At 63.9% G+C, this 25,917-nt stretch overlaps 2 protein-coding genes across 2 annotated transcripts; one reads left to right on the top strand and one right to left on the bottom strand.

Annotated features, from left to right (window-relative positions):
* Positions 1-367: 367 nt before the first annotated feature.
* Positions 368-17,734, top strand: STKLD1 (serine/threonine kinase like domain containing 1; the record flags this gene model as incomplete). The annotated part of the gene is made up of 22 exons (XM_084236287.1): positions 368-382; positions 1,999-2,085; positions 4,309-4,353; positions 5,521-5,595; positions 6,224-6,325; positions 6,730-6,908; positions 6,993-7,116; positions 8,190-8,260; positions 8,877-8,992; positions 10,107-10,225; positions 10,926-11,089; positions 11,443-11,576; positions 12,645-12,728; positions 13,103-13,219; positions 13,891-14,031; positions 14,805-14,933; positions 15,391-15,519; positions 15,583-15,711; positions 16,818-16,988; positions 17,048-17,127; positions 17,281-17,343; positions 17,621-17,734. 22 exons carry the CDS (start codon positions 368-370, stop codon positions 17,732-17,734), a joined length of 2,388 nt encoding a protein of 795 aa, XP_084092413.1.
* Positions 17,735-18,263: 529 nt separating this feature from the next.
* REXO4 (REX4 homolog, 3'-5' exonuclease) lies at positions 18,264-23,859 on the bottom strand (the record flags this gene model as incomplete). Its single annotated transcript, XM_084236286.1, has 8 exons — positions 18,264-18,481; positions 18,852-18,926; positions 19,293-19,367; positions 20,307-20,395; positions 21,208-21,401; positions 21,517-21,660; positions 22,089-22,228; positions 23,650-23,859. 8 exons carry the CDS (start codon positions 23,857-23,859, stop codon positions 18,362-18,364), a joined length of 1,047 nt encoding a protein of 348 aa, XP_084092412.1. The 3' UTR covers positions 18,264-18,361.
* Positions 23,860-25,917: the final 2,058 nt, after the last annotated feature.

Raw genomic sequence — 25,917 nt, 5'->3', positions numbered from 1 at the left:
CCGGCCGACCGTCGCGCTCTGAGGCCCGGCTCTCCGCCCTCTCGCCTGGGCGCCGCGCGTTCCGGGCTCGGTGGCCCCGTGGGCCCCGCCCCCGCACGCTCGGCCCCGCCCCCCGCGCTTGACCCGCCCGCCACGCACCCGGCCCCGCCCCCGCGCGCTGGCCCCGCCCCGGCCCCCGCCGCGCGCTGGCCTCGCGCCTCCCTCTGCGCGCGGGCCCGGCGGTTGCGGCTCCCGCCGGGACGGGCGCGGGGCGCGGGCGGGGCGCGGGGCGCGGGCGGGGCGCGGGCGGGGGCGCTCACCGCGGGCGGTACCGCCGAGCGAGCGTGGCCAGCGGGCACGGAGGGAGGCCCGAGCCGCCCTCAGCGCGATGGAAAAGTACCAGGTGCCGCTGCCCCGCCGGGCCCAGACCCCGGCCCGGCCCGGCCCGCCCCGCCGGCCACCGCCGGGCCCGCGCCCCTCCGCTTCGGGGTCCCCGCGACAGAGGCGGGGGGAAGTCAGGACTCTCAGCCCGGCTGGAGGCGGGGAGGACCCGCTGCCCCGTCGGCCCAAGCGCCGGGCCGGTGGCCGCAGGACACTGGGGTGCCCAGGAGTTAATAATGAGGACCCCAGACCCCGCAGCACCCCGTCAGCTCAGCGGTGCCTGGGAGGGGGCCTGGGCCTTTTCCAGGGATGTGAGAATGCTGGGGGCCCGATTCTGCAGAACCAAAGGAATGCTGCAAAATAAAAGGGATTGAATGTTGAAGTAAATGTCAACTTTATAAAATATTAGATTCCGTTTTTGTAAAAATGTGTCAACTTGAAAATAATGTGCAGGTGAGGCTCTCCTCACCCGGGAGACGGGCCTTGGGGCGAGAGGGTGTGAGCACAGAGTTACCCAGGGGATTTTAGTAAGTCACTCTTTCAGGAAAATGCTTGAAAAGGCTGGCTCTGAGATTCCCGTGGGTTTTACTGTTCCACCCGCGACCTGAGAGGGCCTGAGGCTGGTGCTGTCTTCAGCCAGTTTCGGGCGGCTCAGGCCACCCGCATGGACAGATTACAGAATCTAAAGAGTTTTCTGGTCTTCAAGAATCTCCCTTTCAAAAAAACAAAAAAAAAAAAAAGCAAACATGGTTTTAAAATGAAGAATGATGTAAAATATATATAAGCAAATGTTTTTTGTTTTTTTTTTAATATTTATTTATTTATTTATTTATGCAAGCACTGGGTACATCAGAAGCGCAGGAGGGTGAGAGAATTCACCAGAGCCAGAGCAGGGAACAGAACAGGCAGACGGATGGAGTACTCTGCTGAGGGGAGTAGCGGGCGCGGCAGCAGAGGTCTGCATGTCATGTGGGCCCCTCGCCTGGTGGCCGGGGATCAAACCTGCGCTGCAGAGGCTGCAGGCAGCTTTGCAACTCAGCGCTCAACCGCTGCGCCACCATGGAGGCCCAGCAAATGTTTTTTTTAAAAAAGCACCCCCTTCCTCTCCGCTCTGATAAATGTAACCTCCCCTCCCCACCCAGCCCTGGGCCTCCCTGCGCAGAGTTCTGGCTGGTGGCCAAATCTCAGGTGTCAGGCCTACGCGCCGCCCACCCTTCCATCCAGGCCCCGCGCTGCCCGCTAACCCCAGAGGAGCACCCGCTCCTTGTGCCTCAGCCTCCCCTGGTGTGACCTTGGAAGTGGCAGCAGCACCAACGGGATCTGGTGTTTGTAGTGCAGTTGACACAGTGCCGGGCCAGCCGCAGGCTGGTTGGTTTCCGTTTGGGCCTTGGGGTTCTGGGGGGCTGGAGGGAGTGGGCATGCCTGGGAGGTGCTAGCCCTGGTCCTTGCCAGGGAGAAGGGGCCGGGGCAGGTGGAAGGCTCTCCAGAGCAGGCCCAGGAGCAGGTCCAGCCCAAAGGATCTTGGCCTTGTCGGGCGGCTCCCGCGCAGGCAGCAGGGTCGTCAGGAGGGCAGAGAAGCGTGGCAGTGGGTGGGTGAAAGGTGGCCTAGTCTTCCTGAACGCGCTCTCCTCCCGGCAGGTTCTGGACCAGCTGAATCCTGGGGCCCTGGGTGTGAACCTGGTGGTGGAGGACTCAAAAACCAAAGAAAAGCTGGTGATAAAGCAGGTAAGAAAGAGGCCGCATCCATGGCACCGAGGGGCTGCCGTTCCCCACACGTCCCCTCTCATGACCCACATGGAGGAGGATCCCTCTGCCAGGCTGACCCGGAGGCAGAGGGGAGGGGGAATTGTGGGGGGGCGGCCTGAGGCTCCTGGCTTCCCTGAGCACTCGCTCCCTCCCCGCCATGAAGAGGGGATGTTCGGTGCCCCTCGGTGAGGGTCCCGCCCAGCCAGCAATGCGGAGCCAAGTCAGGGCGGGGTTGCAGACAGGGCTGGCCTGGCAGGGTGGGGGTGCAGACCTGCAGGGGATGCCCTTTGTGTGTGCAAGACAGGGTGATGCAGATGAATGGGGGTCCGGGGAAGAGAGCCTGACCGCTCAACTGGCTGGGATGCAGCGGAATCAGGGCTGACTGTGCAGGTGGAGGACTCACCTTGGCGCAGTGGAGGACTCACCTTGGCCACAGCAACCACTGGTGCCCTCCCTGCCATCTCATCCCCGGCCCCCCGGGGTCTCCTGGCCCAGATATCTGACCTTCTGTGTCTGCTGACTGTGGAGTCCCCCCATTATCTCAGGGGCCAGTGGGACAGGAGGCCTGCCTACCTTCTGAGTAATCAAAGCACATTTTAATAAGTCACAATTTCTTTGAAAAACAATGGGGGGAGGAGCACCGGGAGCTGTCTCCTAGTCCTTTTTCCTGGCATTTGTAAGCTCCCTTGTGCAAGCATCATGTTCAGGCTGGGCAGGTATTTCCCCCTTGGTGTCCGGCGTGTGTCCGGCGACCCTCACCCAGCACCGCTGGCCCAGCTTTTGCCTCCCACGGCTCCGGCGGCTCCTGTGCTGAACCAGTCCACGCCTGGTGAGTTGCAGCCCTTAGCTTGTTCTCTGCGGTCCACTCTGTAGCAGCAAGTCCATTTTTTAAGAGGATTAGCGACTTCCTTGGGAGAAATTCCAAGATGTTCACACTTGTGACACGCTTAAGGCTTTTGTGTGTTAGGGCCAGTTTCATCGAAGCCCAAACCTCCTAGAGAAGGGAGGAAGGGAAAGACCCCCAGTGCCTCGGCATCTGGGGTCACCCCACGGATCTGGGGTAACCCACCACCTCTGCATTTCCCTCCACGATCACCCCACTCACGGGCCTGTCACCTGTTGGTCCTGTGAGTGATAGTCCCGGGTGAGCGCTGTGTGCGGTGTGGTATGCGTGGCTCTGCGGGCTTGGCGCCCAGTCTGTTGCTGCCCCTCTCCGGGCTGCCCCTCCCCTGCTGCCCAAGTCCCGTGCCCGGCACGCTTCCTAACTCAGAGGAGGATACACTGGCGCGGCTGATGCTTTGCCAGCTGGGGCAGAGCGGGTGGCTTTGGGGCTGACACGTTGTTTTCTTGCCTGCTTTTGGGATGGTCTGAAAATGCATTGCTCATGATTCCCTGTAGTTTGTGTGATGCCAACCTAGGCTTACCCTCGCCACAGGAGCAAAGATGTCTCCTTGCTCACAGATTTTTTTTAGGGTCAGACAATTGCATGGAGGGAGGGAAGACAATTTTGAGGAGGGGGAGAAGGGATGGGGGATGAGAGTTGATGTCTTCGGACTGGTGGGGATCTCCCCGGCTTCCCAACGGCAGAAATCAAAGATTTTTGGATCCCAGCCGTAGGAACCTCCCCAGGTTTGGTGCCATGTGGTAGGGAATAAATGGTAGGAGCCTGGCACTCCTGGTGAACAATGGTGGTGATGGTGGTGGTGGTGGTGGTGGTGATGGTGATGGTGGTGATGGTGATGGTGGTGATAGTGATGGTGGTGATAGTGATGGTGGTGATGGTGATGGTGATAGTGATGGTGGTGATGGTGGTGATGGTGATGGTGATGGTGGTGATGGTGGTGATGGTGGTGATGGTGGTGATGATGGTGATGGTGATGATGGTGGTGATGGTGGTGGTGGTGGTGATGGTGGTGATGGTGGTGATGATGGTGATGGTGGTGATGGTGGTGATGGTGGTGGTGATGGTGGTGATGATGGTGATGATGGTGGTGGTGGTGGTGATGGTGATGGTGGTGATGGTGATGATGGTGATGGTGGTGGTGATGATGGTGATGACGGTGGTGGTGGTCATGGTGGTGGTGGTGGTTGTGACGGGGCTGGTGATGATGATGATGGTCGTGAGGGCGAGGGTGCTGGCGCTACGGGCGCTGCTGGCGGTGCAATGGAGACAGCACCTGAGCGCTGCTCCTGCTCCTGCAGGTGGAATGCATTGACGAGCACCAGGCCAACGAGGCCCTGGAGGAGGTAACTCTCGGGCGGGTCCCACGACACAGGACGCACTTTGCACACAGGTGGCGTGACTGGGTGGGCGCCTGGGTAGAGCCAGGGAGGGTCTTGCCCTTTGCTGTGAAGCCAGGACCCCCATCTCTCAGCTTAAGAACAGTCTGTGTCCACTTTTTGGGGGGTGGGGGGCGGGAGGGGAGGGATTGGGGTCAGAATGGGGCGTTTGCAATTGTATGGGGGAATATAAAAATAAAATTTATTATTTAAATTAAAAAAAAATAAATTTTAACGTCAAATTAAAAAAAAAAAAAAAAAAGAACAGTCTGTGTCCAAGAGTCATCGCAGACCCTGGTGCTGGTAACTTAGCATGGTGGCCCCAGAGAAGAAAAAGCTCCAGCGCGGGCCAGGGCCCTGCCCTCCCTGGCCAGGGCTGTCTTCAAGGATTTCCCCCTTGAGTTGTAAAAGGCACAAGAGAGAGTGTAGAAAACACAGAGGTGTTTAACAGGGAAAACGTCAGTTCCTTAAATCTGCTAGTTAAATGACCACGACAACGTCCCTATCTGGAGTAACAGCTTCTGGGAGCGCCCGCATACGAGACAAAGGCTCTGAGTGGTTTTCCTCTGCTTTTTTTGAATTTCCCCTGGAGTTACACGTGTCCTCTCCTACCTAATGGTCACTGGTCTGTCTTTTTTCTGGACTGGCCAGTTTCGAGCTTTGCCAGCGAACAGCTCTCGCCCCATAGCAGCCCCATCACCTTGCTCCCACTCCCCACCCCTTCCACGCGCCTCCCCCCTCCCCGAGCTTCTGTCCACCTGGCTCTTAGTCACTTGGCAGCCACTTCCGAGTCCTAACTGAGTCCTTCTCAAAGCCATTTGGCCCCACCAGCCTCTGGGCCAGCCTGCTCCACTACCTCCTGTGCCCCGGGCACTCTGCTGCCTTCGCTGGCTCTGCCCCCGGGGGCTGAACCCACAGTTACCGCCACTCTCAGATGAGTGGGGAGGCTCAGAGAGATTGAGGAACCTCTCCTGAGTCACACAGCCACCAAATGCCGGAGGGGCCCCTCGCCAGTTGTCTTGGCTCCAGCCCCCTGCTACCCCCACCCCATGCTGCCCCCACCCCATGTGTCTGAGGGATGAGGCACAGCAGGACCTCATTGGGGTCTCTCCACATGCACTGTCCTGCCCTCAGCTGATGCCACTGCTGAAGCTCCAGCACGCACACATCTCCGTGTACCGGGAGCTGTTCATCATCTGGGTCAATGAGGTGCGTCTGAGTCCACTCCTGGGGCCGCAGCAGGACCAGGTGGACCGAACCTGCAGCACCCCTTCACCTCTGTACCCCCTTCTGTGGCCAAGGCAGTGCCCCAGATTGGCTTCCCTGACTCCACCCTGATGGGGGCTGTGGCCCCTCTGGGCAATGACCTGTGATCCCCTGCAGCCTGGAGGGCTGGGCCCTGAGGAAAGCCTTGGGGAGTGATGCTCCCTGGCTGCACCCTAAATATTTGATGAGCACCCCCTAACACTCTCAAGGACACAGACAAGCCAAGCGGACCTCTTCCTGTGGGGGGGATTGCAGGCCCTCTGACAGCCTGAGTGGGGCCCTGACCCAGTCCCTTGGGGACCCCCTCGGGGCAGGGTCCTTGGAGGGAGGAGATGGATCTAAGATGAGCCCTAAAGGTGAGCAGTTACCCCAGGCAGTGCTGGGACCCCAGGAGCAGGAATCTGAGCGAGCCATGGCCCAGAGGCCCCCAGAAGGGTCCAGTGGCTTTAATGTAGGTGGAGCTGGGCAGGGAAGAGGAGAGAGGGGTGGGGCCCCATGGAAGGCCCGGGCAGTGGCGGCAGGGAGGGGCCAGACCTGGGGGGCAGCACAGGTAAGGGGCTGCATTTGGCAGCGCTCCTCGCTGGCCCTGTGCCTGGTGATGGAGTACAGCGAGGGCAGCCTCCACAAGGTCATCGAGAGGAAGAGGAGGGACAGGGCAGCCATTGACGCCCAGGTAAGACACCCTCCAGGACACTGGGCCTGGGGCCACCTGGCCCTTGGGGTGTTCGGGGTGCAGGAGGGAAGGTGGTACCCTGGAGCCCTGTTGTTCTCACGTCTGGTGTGGAGACACTTGCATGCTGTGGTGCACACAGCTTAAGGTGCAGGCCCGCGCTTGCCTGGCCTCCCCAGCTGAGGGTCACTGGACCCTGGACAGCACCGGTCCAAGCATTTGCGGATGTTTTTCAGTTAATGGCGCTGGCCTTCCAGGCCGAGGCCCGGGCCCTGCGTCCACAGGCTCCAGCAGCTGACAGCAGCTCGTCTGGACTCTAGGGACCTGGGCTCAGGTCTCGGTGTCTGCGGGGCAGAGGGTGAGCTTGGGTCCCGAAACCCCCGTGGCCCCTGGGGACAACTGCACAGACGTTCCCAGGACGCCAGAGCTCCTGCCACGTGGCTGGAGTTCACGTGCAGGACTCAGCCGGCGGCTTCGGCGCCGTGGTCTCCACGCTGTGGGTGTCGCAAGTGTCCCTTTCCACGGGGGACAGCCACACCACAGTCCTCTGTGACAGCCACACCACAGTCCACCGCCAGTCCACCGGGTGCTCCTGGGTGGCTCTCCATCCGGGGCTGTCACAAGCAGGCTGTCCGGGACTGTGGCTGCGTGTCGCTTTCCCTGCTGCCAGGGCCGGCTGGGTGCGGGAGGAGGACACGCTGCTTCGGCTAGCTGGGCATCTGGCATCCACGCTCCCCGCCGGTCGTGAGTGCTCCAGCTGTGCATCCTGCCACGGCATGGATGGCCTCCTGCCAGTCTTTTACATTTTAATGAAAAATACAGTTTAAGCTTTTGTTTCGGATAGAATGTGGAATCGCGGTGTGTCCTTTTTGACCATTTTAGTAACTTCTTTTGTGTGTTGCTTGTTGAAACATTTGGGTGGTCGGCTTTTTCTTATTGATTTGTACCGATCTTTGTATCTCGTGGCTCGGAGTGTCTGGCTGGAAGCTTGCTAGTCCAGGCTCGCTACAGTGGCTTTGGTGGAACAGTTGTCAGCCGTGCAGGAGTCCGGCCTGCCGACGCTTCCTGTGTGGTGCCTTTCGAGCCCCTCTGGAGAAGCCTCTCTTGCTTGACGGCTGAGAAACTGTCTCCCTCCGCTGTCTTCTGTGCCCGGTCGCTTTCATGTTCACATCCAGATCCATGATCCCCCCAAAGGAATTTTGCCTGTGTTCGCTCTGAGCTCGGGCTCCGTCTCCCGGAGGGTTCTGAGGGCGCACAGCCCTCCCGGCCCCCTCGGAGGCAGGCCCGGTGGGTTTCAGACTTTCCATTCGTGGAGGAAGCCTTCCTCTGGAGGTCAGGGGCAGTGGAAAGTAGAATAGGAGCAGCCAGAGTCCTCCTGACACCCTGCGTGGAATCCCAGGTAACTAGGAACAGGGCTTGAAAGCCACCGCCTGGGAACTAGATGGATTTCGCTTCTGATCCAAAATGCGTTCTCTGCCGCCGTTCTCTGGTTTGAATGACATAGAGAAGCGCTGAGGCACATAGGCTCCGATGCCCTCGACCCTGGGGCCCCAGCTCCTGGCTCTGGGGAGGAGCACGGGTGGAGCCCCAGGGCACCCAGGGTCTCAGGGCGGAGATGGCTGGAAACCGAGGCCCGGCCTGACTGCACAGTTCCTCGGCCCAGAGAGCTGTGTGTGCTCCGGCCGGAAGGCGCCTGCAGCAGAGATGACTTCCCCCAGCCGGCTCTGAGCTCCAGCTGGCTACCGGCCCGCCTCAGGACACAGGGAGAGCAGGCGCCGCCGTCCACGGTCGGCCAGGGGTGGTCCCTGACCTGCCTCAAACAGCTGCAGGGACCCCCTCAGTCCCTGCGTCTCTCGCTCCTCCCCAGTGGCTGCTCAGCGTGCTGGGCCAGGTGATGGACGCTCTGGAATACCTGCATCACCTGGACATCATCCACAGGTGAGGGCGGCTGCGGAGGGCGAGGAGGCCCGGGGTTCCCTGGGCGGCCACCCTCCCAATGCCTCCGGGCGCACGGTGTCAGCCTCCACGTCACCTCCCTGGATCAGCCTCTCGCCCGGGCGGGTTGGTTCTAAAGTGCAAGGAAAGAACCAGATAGCGGAGCTCCCGGGAAAGATTAGGCCGCTGCGTGGCCTCTGGCCCGCGCCCCAGCTGAGCTTTTGACCCGCCGGCGTGGCTCGCTGAGCTGTGCCCCTGGCCCGGAGGGGCGGGACGCGGCTTCACCCTGGGGAGAGACCACGTGTCCACAGGAAGTGGCTACTGCCGCTGGATGTCAGGGAGGGTGGGAAATCCCTGCCAGACGCCTGAGCCAAGGCCCAGAAGGCCGCGAGGGCTGTTGGGCCGGAGGGCGGCAGCTTCCTACTCGCAGTTGACTTGCTTTTTCCAGTTTTACACGACGGTGTGTCTTACGCTCATAGGAAACCGTCTTAAAGCACCGAGGAGAGGCAGCGTGCGGGCTGCGGCGGAGCTGGGTGGGGCGGGGATGGGGGTAAGGTCCAGGGCACACGCTGGCCCGACGGGCGCCGACAGCCACGGGAGCCCCACCTCTCGCTCTCAGGAACCTCAAGCCCTCCAACATCGCCCTCGTCGGGCCCGGCCACTGCAGGCTGCAGGACCTGAGCTCCCACACGCTGATGAGCGACCGGGCCAAGTGGAACATCCGGGCCGAGGAAGGTGGCTGGGGTCCTCCCGGCTGCGGGTCAGGGCGGCTGGAGGGCCGCGGGGCCGGGTATGCCCCCAGGGGGCTCCCTCCCAGAGTCCAGAGGGCGGCAGCGGCGACTGTGTATGGGGACAAGGCGACGTCAGGCCTCTTGGCTCGGAAGGTCCCCACACACCCACCCTGGCTTGTGTGGGCTCCAGAGTCCCCTTGCCTGGGTTGCGGCTGAGCAGGATACCTGGGGTCCCAGGTCACCCACACTTGCGAGAAAGAGCCCTGCGAAGGAATGGTGTGGTACCCCAGAAAATGTTACCCCCCCCCCCCCGGAGGGAGAAGAAAGGGCCGAGAAGGAAGGAAACTGACGTGTGGACAGAGGCTGTCAGGTGCCCGCCGACGCGGAGCACCTTCCCGCGTCCTGAAAGGACTCAAGATGGTGGAGGCGGGGAGCAGGGGGCCCGGATTCTCCTTCCTTTGAAAAGATAATGGGCAGAGGGAGCCAGGCTCAAGGCTGGGGTGGCCGTCAGGGATGGGGCAGTAACACAGGGCACAGGGATGCTGGAGTCTTGGGAGGTGGGTGTGGGGAGCGCCCTGTCCTCCGTGCACAGGGGATGCGTGGATGGTGGGTGGGTGGAGGGGTGGGAGGTGGGGGTGGGACTCCTGGAGGTGTAGCCGGCCGGGTTCCATGAAGCCCACCCCTCTGCTGTTGCTGGGGCTGGGCGTCCAGAGCGGGACACTGCCCGATACCTGTCAGGGGCTGCAGAGCTGGAGGGAGGACCCGGCCTTTGCTCTTCATCTGACGTTTAGGTTGAGAAACCAGGCAGGACAACCGGAATTTTGCCTCAAGAGGGGGCAAGATGTTTAGAGAGGGTGCAAGTCTTAGCCTTCCCGGTGGGAGCGTCTCCAACCACCTCTGCAGGCACTCGGTGCAGACACACCCCCACTCGAGCAGGCCGACCTGAGGCCCTGCCAGATGGTGGCCCACCGGCTGCCCACCGAGGGCCGCTGCTCCCTTCCCTCCGCCGCACAGCACGTGCCTTTCTCCCCTGAAGGATGCCTGGGGGGCTCCTTTTTAAAGCTGCTTGCTTCCCAGGCGGCTCGGGGCTCAGTGCTCCCCGCCTTGCCTGTCCACAGACCCCTTCCACAAGTCCTGGATGGCCCCCGAGGCCCTCAACTTCTCCTTCAGCCAGAAATCCGACATCTGGTCCCTCGGCTGCATCATCCTGGACATGGTCTGCTGCTCCTTCATGGACGTGAGCTGCCGCTCCCCGCCCGCCCGCCCCCGGGCAGTGGGTCCCCTCAGCTGGCAAGAGTGCCCTCTTCTCCCTGCCGCCTCCTGCCTCTGCTGCCTCCGCGGAGCTGTTGGGAGCCCCCCCCAGCACTGGAGGGGACGGCACTCAGGCCTGGCCCTGCTGGGTCCCGGGTCTGGAAGGTGACAATGCTGACGTTCAAACCTCTGCCCCCTGCAGCCCCGGGGGTGTCCCTGCCGGCCTGCATTGACCTGCTCCCGCAGGGGGGCCGGCTCTCCCTGTTTGAGCGAAGGTGCTGGGGCTGCAGGGGCTGGACCTGCGCAGCCGGAGCACTCAGCCGTGGGGCTGCCGCCCGCTGCCACACTACCCTGGGGCCTCGGCGCTCCTCCGGCGGGGGGCTGGGCTGGGGAGCTGGTGGCTTCAGCTCCTCACGCGCAGAGGACTGGGCAGGGTGAGCGGGAGGGCCGGCGCGTGCCTGCCAGCCCATGTGCGAGCACGAGTTCCTGGTGCGCCCCTCCCGCCCGGACCCCAGACTCTCAGCGCTGGATCTGGGCGGGAGAGCCCCCGGCATCTCCAACACGGAAGGCGGGCGCCCACCCTTCTGTGGGAGGCGGCCTGACGGCGGCCCCATCAGCCCTCCGCTCCCGGACCACGGCGCAGGGCAGGCTCTGCACTGTCAACCCCGGCCGTCCCGTCTCCCCAGGCCACAGACGCCATGCAGCTGCGAAAGGCCATCCGGAAGCTGCCGGACAGGCTGAGCGGCGTGCTGAGGACCGCGGAGCAGAGGAAGGTCCCCGCCGCGAGCACCTTCAGCGCCCTGCTGCCGTCCATGCTCCAGGTCCAGCCCGGGCAGCGGATGGCCATCCAGTGAGCCCAGGGCGGGTCCCCGCGCACCCCTCTCACGGCCTCCTCGCTCCGGGTCTCACGTCGCAGGGCCCAGCACCCGCCCCACGCGCCGGGCTGCCCCAGGCCTGCCTGCCCCGCCGTCTCCGGGGCTCCGGAAATGTTTGCATTAGATTTTCGTATCAGAAGGGAGGAAAAGGACCCTCCGTGCCGTGGATGCGGCCAGCACAGGCGTGGCGTCTGATGTCTCAGCCTCGTGGGGTGGGGGCGTCCCCAGGTCAGGCGCGGCCCGGCACCTCCTCCCCACGTGCCCGCTGGGGCCCCTCGGCCAGGGGCAGGGAGCCCGCGGCAGGGCCAGGCTTCCTGCTCCTCCCCAGGGACGTGATCCGGGCCACCTTCGAGAACAGCGGATTCAGGTCGCCCAACATCACGCTGACGATGCAGCGGCCGCAGGACGTGCCCATGTTCGTTGCCAACATGCTGCTGGAGAACAGCACGGCCAGCGTCGTAGGTGGGCAGGGCGGCTGCGGCACCGCGGCCTTCCCTGGAGGGACCCCGTTCTGCTCCTCCTGCAGGGCCGGGGCAGGAACGCTCAGGGCCTCTCCTCCGCCCGTCTGTCTGTCTCCAGCGCCACTTAGGGCGCGGCTCCCACGCCAGCACCCCTCCTCCCAGCGTCCCCTCCCCACTGCTGCTCCGTCCTCCTGGGAGCTGCGCGCCCACTCCCTGACCCACCCCATACCCACTGCCCTCTTGTGTCCATCCCCTGGCCCTGATGCGGAGAGGCCTCCCCACTCAGCAGCTCTTTCTGGCGCGGGACATGCAACAGGCCCAGCGGTGACCCTGGGCCCACAGGTGCTGTCCTGCCGGGGATGCAGCCTCTGGCACAGACCCCGCCCAGGTGGTGTCAGGCACCTGGGGTGGGGCTCGCGGGTCATGCAGCGCCATAGGGGACTGCTGGGCTCCACTGCATGCCCCACGCAGGGCCCTGGGGCCCCAGCACAGTGACTGGCCACAGCCAAGTCTGGTAGACGTGGGCCTCGAAGGCCTGAGGCTGGTGCCACGCTCCCATCCCGCTTGCCTCCTGGCGCCCCTCTTCCCCCTTGGGACTCCTGTGGTGCCCGTGCAAAGAACCCGTCTCCCCACTTTGCCCCCACCTCTGGAGAAAGGATGGGAGAGGGTGAAGGTGGGAAGGGGCACCCGTGGGGTTCTCACCGCTCGGCTTTGGAGACAGATGGTGGGGCCCATTCGAACCCCACCACCCACTAGCCGAGCGCCTTGAGCGAGTCGCCCTTTGAGCCTCAGCCTCTTCATTCGAGGTGGGCTCCTGAGCTCCAGGAGACACGCCTGCCTGCCAGTGCTGGTCCGGGGGGCGGGGCTGCGGCCGGAGGGCCTGGGCTGCGGCTGGGGCGTCCTGGGCAGTGGTGACCCTGGCAGGGCAGGGCGTGGGCCTCCCCGGCCTCAGCGGGGCTGTGGGGTCGATGAGAGCCACCTTGTGCCCACCAACAAGCGCTCGGCAAGGCCTGGCCCGGGATGGGCCAAGGACGCCCCCAGGCGCCTGCCGTGCTCTGTGTCCCCGCAGAGGTCATGAAGAACTTGGCCGGCCAGCCCGAGGTCCAGCTCAGCGCCTTGGAGAAGCTCCTGCAGATGAGTGACACCCAGCGAGGTAGGCCCGGCCCCTGGGGCTGCGCATGCCCCGAGGCGGGCTTTCCCTCCCCCGCAGTGCCACCCTGCCTCAGGCAGCCTGGGGCGAGCAGGTGGTGGCTTGGCTCCCTGGTTGTCACTGTCACCACCGCCTGCCGTGCCACTCACCGCCACCCCAGCCCACCACGCAGAGGGCCGCCCACGGAACCACAGGGGGCCCCCCTCAGGGCAGCTACTGCCAGGGCCCCTGAGCTAGGCAGGCTGGGTCCAGGGGGGCGCCGTGGCTCTCCTGCCCCATGTCCCACCATAGTCACAGGAAACTCTACCCAGAGCTGGAGGGGCCATCCCGGGCCACCCTCCGTGTGCACGTGACTGCCACGCCCGCCCCCGTGCCAGGTCTGCCGTGGCCCATGGAGCTGGTGGAGCTGGTGATCCCCATCATGAAGCAACACGAGAGGCTCCTTGACATACAACTGCGCGCCTGCGCCCTGCTGCAGTCGGTCCTGGGCCAAGGTGGGCGCGGCTAGGAGCTGCTGGTGCTCCCCACACGCACACACCAGTTACCCCTGGGGCATCTGACCCTCCGTGGAGTCTGTGCCCTGCTCTGCCCAGTGGCCACTGCATCCCGGGGCGAAGGGAGTGCACAGGGCTGGAGCTGAGGGCGAGGGCGCCGCTCCCGCGCCGCGGGTCCCGCAGCCCCTGCTCCTCTGGCTCCCAGCTGTGGAATGAGGACGTGGCCACCCGAGGTCCTCGGGGGGACGCTCAGAGGCTGGGCTGTGTCCCCAGTGGGCAGCGTGGCGGCCGGCAGGGCGGCGGGAGGACCCGGAGCCGAGAGCCGGGCCTGGCTCCTGCTCAAGTCTTTGGGGTAAAAACAGTGTGAGGGTCCTTGGTCTTTACCGCGAGCGGTCACTTCCCTGTCCTAGGCCTGCAGGGGTGATTTCCATTCAGGGTTTCCCTTGCTAAATGCGCTCAGACACAGCAGGGCCCCCGAAACCAGCCGTGGCCACGTGGCGCCCTCCATCCCGCGCGGCGGCGGGCGGGTCTCCCCTGGGCCCTTCTCGCCTCCCTCGAGCTCCGCGGGGACCCGGGGACTCCAGCACAGCGCCGCCCCACGGGAGGGAGCCGCCCACTCCCCGGTGCCTAGCTTTGGGGGTGACCCTGGCTTCTCCCCTTGGCCCGAGCAGCGCTGGCGCGGGACCCGGCGGCGGAGATGCCCGGCGACAGCTCCCTGGCCCTGGCCCTGCTGCGCGCCGCGCGGGCACACCCCGGTGCGGAGCCGCTCCTGGGCCCGGTCTACAGCCTGCTCACCATGATCTGCGGGGATGGTGGGTGCCGCCCTCCCCCGGCCCGGGCCGGAACCGGGTGCGCGAGGGCTGGGGTGCCGCCTCTGCGCCTGGGGCCCTCGCTGCTGCCCTCGCCGCTCTGCTTCCCCCGTTTGTCCTTCTCCCTTCCTCTCTTGGAGAGCCCCGTGGCCGCTCGTTCCCGCCACAGACGTGGCACCCACTGGGGCCTCACTCGCCCCACGTCACAGAGCACAGGACTCTGAGCCCCGGGCCAGGCGGGGCGGACAGGGTTCCGGCGTGCCACACTGTCCCCTCCTCCTGACCGCCTCACCTGGTCACATCGTCCTCTCCACCCGCGGACGCCAGCGTCGGAGAACCCCAGGGCCGCGGCGGGGCCTGCGCTTGCTCTCGGCTGCCTGGACCAAATCATTCGCCATGTGCCACGCGCTGCCCTTCGTCGGGGGAAGGGGGCCTCGGAACGGAGGCTGGGGCAACCACACAGTCCGGTGGCTCCACCAGGACGCACCCCGTGTTCGTTTTAAAGGCTCAGGCCTGCTCTGTGTGGCCCCAGGGGCAAGGCCAGGCCCCTCAGGAGGAAAGGTGCTGAAGCCAGGGAGATAGTGGGGCTGGTGGCCCAGGAATGACCCATGTCTTCCTGTTTCTGGGTCCCACACTGGGCAGGAGCCTGGGCAAGTAGGTGCCCAGTGATGCAGGATGCCTGGGGTGCAGGACCGGACGACAGATGAGGGAGGTGGTCCAGGAAGGCTTCCTGGAGGAGGCATTCTTTGTGGTGCTAAACCAGGGCCTGCCCACAGAGTCAGCCTCAAAGGAGCTGCAGGCGGCTGGGGTGTTTGAGCATGTCCTGGAACATCTGGATAGCTTCTCCCACAACAGGGACATCTGCGTTAACTGCCTGACTCTGCTCTGGACCCTTCTGGTGGATGGTGAGAAGGGCAGGGGGCTGGCACCTTCTCCACTGTTCCCAGTCACGGAGCGCCTTCAAGGGTCTCCACGACCTGCCCTGAAGCCCCTCAGGACACCTCACGGCCTGCGAAGGGCTGGCAACGAAGGGGAGGAAAAGCAAGCAAGGGCGGAGGATGTGGGTGGGTTTAGCTCCCATCCAGGAGCCCCACCAGCGCCACCATCCTGGGACCTCCTGGGCAAGGCCCAGATTTCAGATGGAGCCTTAGCATTCGGCACCCTGTGCTGACATGCCTGGGAGCTCAAGGAAGGGGGGGGTTCCACATCCTAAGTGCACCCCAAAGCCTCTTCTGGGGTGTGGCTGAACCCTGCCCTCCACATCGCCCTATGAGGCCCGAGCTCTTCCCCACATGGGCCGGGGCCGTGTGCGGCAGGCACCCCTCACCAACCGGGCTGGGCGTCCCGTCCTGCCCCACCCAGCCGTCATCATCAACAAGGCCCCCCTGGAGGAGGCTTCGACCCTCGTCGCCAGGGTGCTGGCCGCCTACCCCAGGGACGTGGAGATGGCCGAAGCCAGCTGTGCGGTGCTCTGGCTGCTGTCCGTGCACGGTGAGCCGCTGGGGGTGGGGTGGGGTGGGGGCCGTGGCGCTGGTGACTATGGCCCCCCCACAGGCTGCGTGGAGGAGGAGCAGTCCGTCCAGGTAGTGGCGCTGTTGCTGCGCAGCGTGCGGCTGTGTCCCGAGCGGGTCCTGCTGGTCATCAATGCCTGCCGGGGGCTGGCCAGCCTCGCCGCGGTGTCAGGTGAGCTGGCCACAGCCATGCGAGCAGGCGGCGGGGCTAGTCCCAAAGGCGTGGGTACCATCTTCAGTCCTCCCGCCCGAAGCCCCACCTCTGGGACACTTGTGGTTTTTTTTTTTTTTTTAAGATTTATTTATTTATACAAACACTGGGTACAGGCCAGAGGTGAGAGAGTTCACCAGAGCCAGAGCGGGGAGCAGAGCAGGCAGAAGGACCAAAGGACACTGCTGAGGGGAGCAGCGGGCGGCAGGAGAGGTCTGCGCGCCATGTGGGACCCTCGCTGGTGGCCGGGGAGCAGCCGGGGATCAAACCGGTGCTGCAGAGGCTGCGGGCAGCTTCGCAGCCCAGTGCTTAACTGCTGCGCCACCAGGGAGGTCCCGGGACACTTGTTTTATTTGAGGCGACATGTGTCCCGGAACCCACAGCCAGTCTGCACAGGTCTGGCCAAAGGCGGAGCTCAGCCAGGCCCGGGGCCAGCCCATCACTCAGTGGGGACCTGTGGGAACCAAGGTGGCTGCTCGGCAGGGGTGCAGTTCCCTTGAGGTCATCTCCGAGCTCCAGGATGGGGCACTCAACTGGGCCTGGGCAGGAAAGCCAATGGACCTGGCCTGTCTGCTCCCCTGCCTGGAATGGGGGTGGGGGGTCTTCAGATCCAGAAGACAGGCGCCAAAGAGCAGAGGGACTTCCTCAGGTGGAACTCTGCCCTTGTGACCCCCCAAAACAGGTCTGTGAGAGGCAGGAGGTAGGCAGACCCCGAGGGCAGTCAGAACCAAGGGAGTAGGGCCAGGGCCAGGAAGTGAAACTGTGGCCTTGCCACCTACCCTCAGCGACACCACCCAAGGAGTCTGACCATGCCACAGGCAGGCCTCACTGCTCCTGCCAGCCCAAGGGCACCCTGGCCCTCCCTGCAGGCACTGCACCCCCAGGCCAGGCCCAGCCCTTGGTGGGAGCCTCAGCCGCGTGCTGGAGGGACAGGGCACTCCCTCCCCGGGGCACAGTCAGGGCGCTCAGGAGGGTTTAGGCTCAATGGAATGGCACCCACAGAGCCCCTACTTCCTGGGGGCTAAAGGCACAGCAGCAGCAGGGCCCCCTTTCCCCCCACCCCCCAGAGCTGGCAGCCTTCCAGATGGTGCTGCCCGGAGAGGCTGGCAGCGGCCTGGCACTCATCGCAGGGACCTACCAGGTCCACAGGGACGACCCAGAGGTGGCGGAAAACATCTGCATGCTGCTGGCCCAGCTGGCGGCCTATAGTGAGCCCCTCCCAAGGCTGGCATGTGGGGGTGCAGGGCCTGGGGAGCTGAGGCAGGCCTGAGGTGCCTCTGCTTGCTCCCCCCCCCAGAGGAGATTGCATGGGAGATGATGTCTGGCGGCATGGAGCCCCTGGTCCTGGAAATGAAGGGGCGCTTTGCCTCTAGCTTGGTGAGTGGGGCGGCCCCAGCCTCTGTTGGACCTGCCCGGGGCCACGTGGGGCTTTCCCTGAGCTGTAACCACCCCAAGGGGAGGGTGATCATACCCTTTCAGAGAACTTGGGGCCCACTGGCCTCAGAGGCATGACCCCATCTCCCCTCTCAGAAGCTGGTCTCCTATGCAGAAGAGGCCCTCCGGGCACTGAGGGCAGCTGAGCCCCCCTGTGCGGTCCGTGTCGGCGGGGAAGGGCCTCTCCCCTCGCAGACAGACGCGTTTCAGGCCAGTAGCCCTCCCTGCTCTGGCTCCACTCTCAGCCTTTCCTAATGGGGTGTCGGGAGAGGCGCCCTGGCTGACCTGGGGTGCGCCACCCGGGAGCCTATGCCAGGAGCAGCACGCAGTCAAACTGATCCTCAGAATATTCTGGTGAAGAAAGACACTGAGCCCACGTACTGTCTGAATTAAAAGCCTGCACACGTTGTTTAGTGACATCCGCGGGTCTGTCTAGCCGCTCGGTGCTGCCGGCTCCCCACACTCGAGCCTGGCTGGGGTCCAGGTGGAGGCCGAGGCCACGGCCACCCAGGGCCCATGGGAGCCAGTTTCCCGGGCTGCAACAGCCTGAGTCCCTCCAGGCAGGGACAGGGGACAGGTACAACAATTGTGGCAGGCTGGTAGCCTGAGCCGCCCAAGGCCATGCTGTGGGCTGTGACCTCAAGTTTGGGGGTTTGGGGGGAGGCTGGTGAAGGAGGGACAAGAAAGACCCTCCTCAGCCCGAAGGCAGCCATGGAAAACTCTTGGAGTTGGCTTCACTGCCAAGGGCCGGAGACCGTTAATGTGCCCTTACGGGAAAGCGAGACCCACTGGGCCCAAGTCTCCCCGCCCGGCACCCAGCGAGTCCCCGAGGCCCCATGGCAGCAGTGACCACTCTGTCCGCACAGCCTGATGAGCGTCCTGTGCTGAGGCTTGACCAGGAGCTCTCGCTTCAGTTCCGTGCCCACCTCCTGGCCAACACCCCCCTACACCTGGCCCGCGCGCCCCACCCCTGGCCGGACAGGTTTTGTCTCTAAACCGGGAGGGGCAGGGTGTTCCAGCAGCCCCCGAGCTCCTGCTGCGTGACCCAGGAAGCAGCTTTTGCCTGTCGCCTCCTGGGACAACGAATGTCTTCCAAGGGACACATCTGGTCACAGCTGCTTGCGAGTAGAGACACTGCCCGGAGGTGGGGGACGGGGGACAGCAGCAGTGGGTCTCCCTAGGCGTCGTTTCTGCTGTTGCGGGGAGCGGCCGCGGCGGGGCGCCTGTCTCGGGCGGTGCTCTCCCACTCCTTCTTGACGGTGACGTACAGCCTCATTGCGGCCTGGGCGTCCTGGATCTGGATGACAGGGAGCCCCGGAGTGACTGTCTCTGCAGGTGGCGGGCATGGCCACAGCGGCAGGACCCAGCGCGGACGTGGTGCCGGCCGGGAACATGCCGCAGTCAGGGTGGCCGGGAACCTGGCGGCTGTAGGCCACACCTGGGTGGGGGGCCCCCCTCACCTGTCATGGGGTGCCATGGAGGCCAAGGGCCCTCCACCTAGACTGGGGTTCTCTCTGACAACCACAACACAGCTGTTCTCGTGTCGTGAAATGTGTCGCACCTCACACTGTGTGACCCGCTCCTTCTCTCACGGACCAGCACCCCCGAAAGAGGAAGTCGCCTGGGCCCGTGTCTGCCCGCGCGACACCACGCCAGGACACACTCACCGAACAGTGCTCCGCCTCCTGCACGCCGACCCCCAGGATCTTCTTGGCAAGCAGCTTCAGAGACGGCCTTCCACTCTGGGTGGGTGGGTGGGGGGACATGGTGGGTGAGCGCGGGGCTCGCAGAGCTCTGCTCCAGGACGTGCCACAGCGCAAGGGGCTGGTGACAGAGGCCAGCTGGAAAGGAGTCTGCGCCCCGCCTACCGGCCCAGCCCCCACTCACTACTGGGGAGGCCCCACGTGGGTACCCTCGGGGCCAGCTATGAGGCAGCTCCTCACCCCCACCTGGGGTCTTTGGAAATAAGCCTCCTCGGCCATGTGGACTCTGCTTTTCCTTTTACCTTGAATTTCAAAGGTCAGCGTGAAGGAAAACCCAGCCCACCCCAACCCCCGTGACCAGGACGTCGGCCGTCCCTGGCTGGACGCAGTGGTCCCATAACCCACCTTCACTTGGCTCTTGAAAGGTTTATATTTCTGGGTGTCCCGTATCTTCTTTTTTGGGTGATCGAGAAGCAGTACCTGGAAGAGAGCACAGTGACGTCACCCCTGTTTAGATAGTAGCAGAAACTCCCCTTTTCTTCAAACAACCACTTACAAGGAACCCCAAAATTAACATCACCACACTAAGAAAGGGTGTTGCCAGGAGCTGGGACTTCTGTCCTCACCCCAACCAGAGGTGGTGCTGGCTGCGAGAGTCCCCAAGACCTGCAGCGTCTGAGTCGGTGCCCCAGACAGTGACAGTCCACCTCGAGCCCGCAGGCGTCTCTGGGGAGCGGAACATGAGCCCCACGTGCTGGGGACATGGCGCCTCTGAGGGGACAGTGCCCACGAGACAATGCATTTCAGTGGGCAGAGGACTGGCTTTTAGGATAGTTCAAAATGCACTTTAAAAGGCAACTAAGGCCAACATTTAGTGGTCCCCGAAATAGCTGAAGATGCAGGGGTTCCACGGAACACTGTTTGAACAGCCCCAGGCCCAGAAAGGCCTGACATTTGCCTGCCCTGGGATTCTCAGCCGAACAGGCGGGTCAGCTCTGCACACAGCAGAGACCCCAAGAAGCAGGGGCTGGAGGACACACCCGGGCCTCCCAGCTCCCCTCAGTGGCCACCCCGACGGGCTGAGAGCCGCGTCGGCCTTGAAGCTGAGAGGGAACAGCCGCCGGGGACGCCTCCCGACGGAAGGGCTCCGGCCCCTGGCAGAGCCAGCCCGTGCTGGGCTGGGTGACAGCTGCAGGGGTCGGGCCACTGGGTCCGGCTGCCCCCGCACCTCGAGGCGCCCGGCTCATTGCCGGCCCAGGGGACACGGACGCCGCGGCTGCCAGCAGGGGCAGCGGTGGGGGCACCTCCCTGGCTCCCGGAACCGTCCCACCCGGTCGGCCTGAGCCTGTGACCAGAACATCCCCAACTCTGGACAAAGGCCACGAATCAGGCCCACAGCGCGGACAGACGGCGGCGCACCTTCAGGTCGTTGTGCAGCGCGTGGCCCACGAGGATCCGGCCCCGCAGCAAGCCCGCCACCTCCTTCTGCACGACATCGAACTCTTCCCCTGGAGACGCAAGACACGCTCAGCCACACCCGCACCCGGGCAAGGACCCCGGGCCAGGCCGGGTGCCGCGCGTCTCCCCGGCCGGAAACAGCCGAGGCTGGTGCTCCGGCGCAGAGGGGAGCACTGCTGGAGGGCCCTGGCTCCGCTCCCGTGCAGACACCCAGGGGACAGCCCTTCCTCCCCTCCCGCAGGGGGCGGGCAGGGCCTGGGACCTAGAGGCTGGCTGGGCGGTCCGGGGACAGGAGTGGCAGGAACACCATGCAAGACAGCCCGAGAGGCGCAGCGCCCACAGGGGCCCCAGACAGAGCAGTGACCCAGAATCCGAAAGCTTCTGTCCAAGCCCCTGGGGTCCTCCCGAATGCTCTCTACTTCCCCGCCGGCCCATCAGTGGACCCTCGGACGGCCTCCAGGTACATCTGGAGCTGGCCACATCTCGTTGCTTCTCAGGCCACCTCCCCGACCCGGTCAGCACGGCTCAGCTTCCTACTTCCACCCCCAAAGCTACAGGGAACCTGCCAGAAGCTGAGCCAGAGCAGGCCACCCTGGCTCACAGCATTAATGAGAGTCCTCCCCAGGGCCTGTGGGACACTGCGGCCTGTCGTCCCTGCCCTCCTGGAGCAGGCCCTCTGCCAACACGCAGCAAGCCTAGACACCGTCCTGTCGTTGGGTCGGTGAAGAGGCAGCGAGGGTGTCTGATGCGGCCCCCCAGGAGGGGTGGCGGGCTCTGGTGGGTGCCCCGGGACAGCACAGGGAGAAAGGGGAGAAGGCCGGCGCTGCGCGGTCCCCCCACGTGGGGCGCGCGGGAGACCCACCCTGCCAGAGGTGCTCCGGCCGGATCCCGCTCACCGCCGTCCTGTAGTCTGTCACCGGCTGGGTCGGCCGGACGAACTTGTCGTACACGCACTTCCCGAACTGGTTCACGAGAGACACGCGGGCTGCCACGCTCTCCTCCCCCTTGGGGCCCACGCCCACCATCTCGCAGTCCAGGGCTAGGGCTTTCGTCAGGCTGCAGGGGAGCCACGGGTCCAGCTGAGTTGGTGCCCCCCACACCCCTGGACATGCTCCCGGGGTCACAGCTTGCAGGCGCAGGGCCTGCCCTCCCAGGCCCCGACCGCCCTTACCCGCCGAAGGCCTGCTCCTTCACCAGCGTCACGCCGCGTTGGCGCTGGCTCTGGCCCAGCTGCCTTCTGGCCACCTCAGCGGCCTCTGGGCCTATGGCCGCCTCGATGTCTTCTGGGTCCACGTCGTCAAACCAGATGGCGTCCCTGAGAGGCAGAGAGAGAAAGGCAGCTGAAGGCACAGCACAGGCGACTCCGATCCTGTCCCGGTTCTGTCTTAGAAAATACGCTCATTGTCCAAAACTTAGGTGCCGCGGGGGAACGCATGACCCCTTGCCTGCAGGTGCCATGACCCTGTGCTCTCCTTTCACTCACAAAGTGACAGGTGCACTGGGAAAGGGAGAGGTGCAAGCACGACGGGCCGGTCACAGCCCCCAGGGGTGATGCCCGGCTGTGTGTAAAGCCTGTGCCCGGACTGACAAAGGGACCGTGGGAGGCGATAGAGGGACTGCGGGAATGATGCCAGCCTGAGCCTCCCGAGGACACAGGCCTCTCGGCACTGGCCCTGCAGCACAGGGTGGCGGAGGCTGTGCTAGCCCCACGCGGGCGGCTCAGGCAGGGACGCCAGGACTTACTCAATAGGTGGGGCCGGAGCCGGGGCTGCAGGAGCCTCCTTAGTTTTCCTTTTTTTGTGCTTGATGTCACCTCGTTTTGCAGAAAGGCTGCTGTCTGCCCTTTTCTGGGCTCCCGGCTCATTGTGTGTGGCTCCGTTGGCCTGGGTGGGAAGTGCCGGCCCCTTCCTGCTCGGCAGGGATCCTGGAGGAGCTGAGCCCCCGTGGGCAGCCTGCTCTGGGTCTTCTGATTCCACTTCCTCTCTTTTCGCTTTACCTGAGACCCTTCTGTTGTGATGGGCAACTTTGGGCTGCTTTGTGGGATCCATCTGGGAGTCAACGAGAGGCTTTTCTAGGACTTGTGACTTTTGTTTCAGCAGCTGATGAGGCCCAAAATAAAACACATGACATTTTAATTTGGAAATCATGCACAAGGTATTAAAAACAGGTGTGTATGTAAAAACACACCAATCACACCCACATGTACTTCCTATCACGCCACTGGAATTTCTCTTCAAGTGGCTTGGGGAAAGTCCTTTCCCAGTCTTGCCTCTAAGTTGATTGCGAATAAATGACCTTTGCTTATCTCATTAGACCCATAACACCATGTCTGCCTCCTCACTGCTCAAACTCCCCTCCTACACCTTCAGTTGGGATTGGCTGACCAGGGGGACAGGCTTTCTCCATGTTCACAGTGCACTGGAGCTCACTGTAGGGTGACTGCCCTCACAGTTTAGGCCAACACGCTGGTGCACGGAGCCACTTCCTCTGCCAGATCTGGGTTTGCTCTCCCTGGGAGTCTCAGGAGAGGCAGGAGTGTCTTAATGGAAGTTTTTGTCAGACTAGAGGTAGTTGCTGCAGCTCTATTCTCACCTGGGGAGATGAGGGGGGAGGAGGCTCTTTGAGCTTGTCTCCCTGGTATGCAAACCCCAGCATGGCTGATCACCGCAGCCCAGATCCGCATGTGGCCAGGTACTGGGGTTGCCGTGGGGATTTCCTGGGTCCACGGTGAGGCCTCCCCTTCCTAACCTGTGGGCTGTATTTAGAGGCTCAGGCAGCGCTTCTCTGTCCTCCAGGCTCCCTCTGCCTCCGGAGGAGACTGACAGTCAGCAGTGGCAATGAGCACAGACCCAGGCAAATTGTGTGACTCTGCGCCCAGCGCGTCGTTTACCAGGTGGATGACCTTGGGCCAAGTGCCTTCATCATTCTGTGCCTCAATTTCCTCTCCTAGAGATCAGCTGGACGGTCTGCAGTGAACCCCCGGGGAGGTGGCGGTTTCTGAGTGAGGCGCAGGAGGGAGTGTGACAGGACAAGCCTTAAAGCGCTGTCCCACAGAGGCCCAGAAGGCGGTGGTTGTCAGCGCTGCCACCGGGGTCTGGGCAGGTCCTGTCCTCCCGGTGCAACCTCAGGTCGCCTGACCCGGCCTATCCCCCCTGCACCGCGGAGAGGATGGTCCGACTCGCCGCTGCCGCGGGGGCGTGGAGGGTGTTAAACGAAGCGCAGACACGCGGAGCCCCGGACAGCACGTGCCTGCCGCGCGCCCGCACCCCGCCCGCCGCCCCCGGCCCGGCCCGGCCCGGCCCACCTGCTGCAGCGCCTTCCAGTTCTGGGAAAAGTCCTCCGGGGCCTTCGGGGGCCGCCCCGCGCCCACGCCGGGGGCGCGTCCCGGGGGCGCGCCGGCTTCTCGCGCTCGGTTTTCCCAGAACCACCTCTTCTTGCTTCTCTTCCGAGTCGGCTTCCCGGCCGGCGCCGGCCCCGAGCCCGGCCCGGGCGCGGGCCCGCGCGCCTTCGCCATCCCGCGGGGCACCGGCCGGGCCCGACCCCGGAAGCGGCCCGGAAGCGGCCCCGCGCGCTCCCGGCACGTGCGCCCCGGCCCCGGAAGTGCTCGGCTCCCGCCGCCCGGCGGGAAACCCGGCCCCCGCCTCTCGTTCCGCCCCCGGGAGCGGGCCGGGCGCCTCACCGCCGGCGGCGCGCGGCGGCCGAGGGCCGGGCGGGGGCAGGCCCGGGGTGCCCGAGGCCGGGGCGGGCGCCAGAGGCGGGCGCCGGCAGGGAACGGGCGCCGTCCGCGGGGCGCGGCCGCTGGGCCGGCGAGCGCGGGGCGCGGCGGCCGCCAGGGGGCGCTGGGGCTCGCCGCCCCCCCGGCTCTGGCGCGGGCCCGGGCGCGGGGACACGGAGGCCCGGGCGCGGGGACCCCCCGGCCGCACCCCCGCCCCCGGCGGCCGGGCCCCTGGGCGGCGTCCCGCGGTGGCGCCCGCGCACCGGCCGTTCTCGCGCCCGTCGGCGCCTGCGGTGACGCGCCAGGCCCCGGGCCCGAGGGTTCCGCTCTGAGCTTTCCCGGGGACTCGCCCACGCACGGCAGCGCCCCGAGGCCTGTCCGCGCCCCGGAGCCGAGCCCGAGGCCCCTGGACGCTCGCCCGGAGGGGCCCCGGAGGCCGCCCCCGCAGCCGGCCCCGCGACTGAGCGAGGCCTCGCCCTCCCCCCCTTGCCAACCGATTTGCAGTAAAGGTTCTGTTCTGGAAACCCTGGACCGTGGGCCTCCCGGGGGCGCAGCGGGTTGAGCGCCGCGCTGTGAAGCTGTCCGCAGCCTCTGCAGCGCGGGTTCGAGTCCCGGTCGGCCGGGAGCTACCCACAGGGCGCGGCAGACCTCTCCTGCCTCACCCGCTGCTCCCCTCAGCAGTGGATTTCCTCAGTCTGCCTGTTCTGCTCCCCGCTCTGTCTCTGGTGAATCCTCTCACCCTCCTGCGCCTCTGGCCTGTACCCCAGTTCTAAAAAAAAAAATCAAAACACACCACCCTGTATGGTAATCTGGTCCGTGCAAATCGGGAGCAAAACAGAGATTTGTGACCATTGCTTGGTAACAAGATAACATTGCAATAATTGTTCTAGGCTGGTTTATATCAAGAAGTGTTATAGAGCAACCCCGATATTAAACGGGTTCCTGGCTGTGGGTCCTCACCCGCGCACTTTAAAGGGACTTATGAATACTCTACTACAGACACACGCAAAAGGGTTAATAAAAGGTTTATTTACAAGAGAAAAAGAAATAAGGAAAAGGTACAACTCAGGGAGAAAATAGGGAAATAAAGTCTTTAATGCGTCCTACCCGATCCGACGACCTGGAAACCCAAAGGCACTCTCAGAGCTGGCCGGACGGGCTGCGAGCTGGCGGAGAGCCCAAAAATGGAGAGCCCCCCAAAGCCCACGTGTCTGCCTTTTGTATCCACCTGGCTGCTTAACCCCACCCTCAGGTCCCAGCCACCTTCCCTTTGGTGGGGATGGGATTTGGAGTTCCCAGTGTCTTTGGCTTTGACCTGGGGTGGGGGTGGAGTCCACAAAGCCTATATGGAATTTGCTTTGGGACATCCTTTTCCCCCTAACAATTCCCCCCTTTCACTTGTTGCCACCATTTCCATGGTGATGAAGATCGAATATATGGAGGTTGGGATGCAGTCTCAGATGAACATTTTGTCAGGTTCCAGTGTGAAAGAAAACCAGTCTCTCCAGGTATTTGTCCATTGTGGAAAGCAAAAAGTCCTCCACTCCAGGAAAAATAGTTCATCAGTTTAAGCCAAAAAAAAAATCTGGAAACGTTAGCCAAAACAAGTCAGCAGATATGTAAAAATTACAGGAAAAAAAAAACTTAAACTGGTTCAACTGATGTAAAAAAAAAAAACACAAATTTTCTCAACCTTGATCCCAGACTTTTAACAGCAAAGCAAAAGTTCATATGGACCGTCCATTACGGTTTCCCCAAAACCCTGTCCTGTGCTCTCTTTGTACGAAAACAGTCGCAGGTTTCGGTCTCCTGTTCTTTCTATTGTTATAAACCTTAAATGCTAAGTCCACTACCTGG

Source organism: Talpa europaea, assembly GCF_964194135.1.
Source record: "Talpa europaea genome assembly, chromosome: 7".
Classification (NCBI taxonomy): Eukaryota; Metazoa; Chordata; class Mammalia; order Eulipotyphla; family Talpidae; genus Talpa; species Talpa europaea.
The sequence above is the reverse complement of the archived record's forward strand: the minus strand, read 5'-3'. Positions and strand labels throughout refer to the sequence as shown.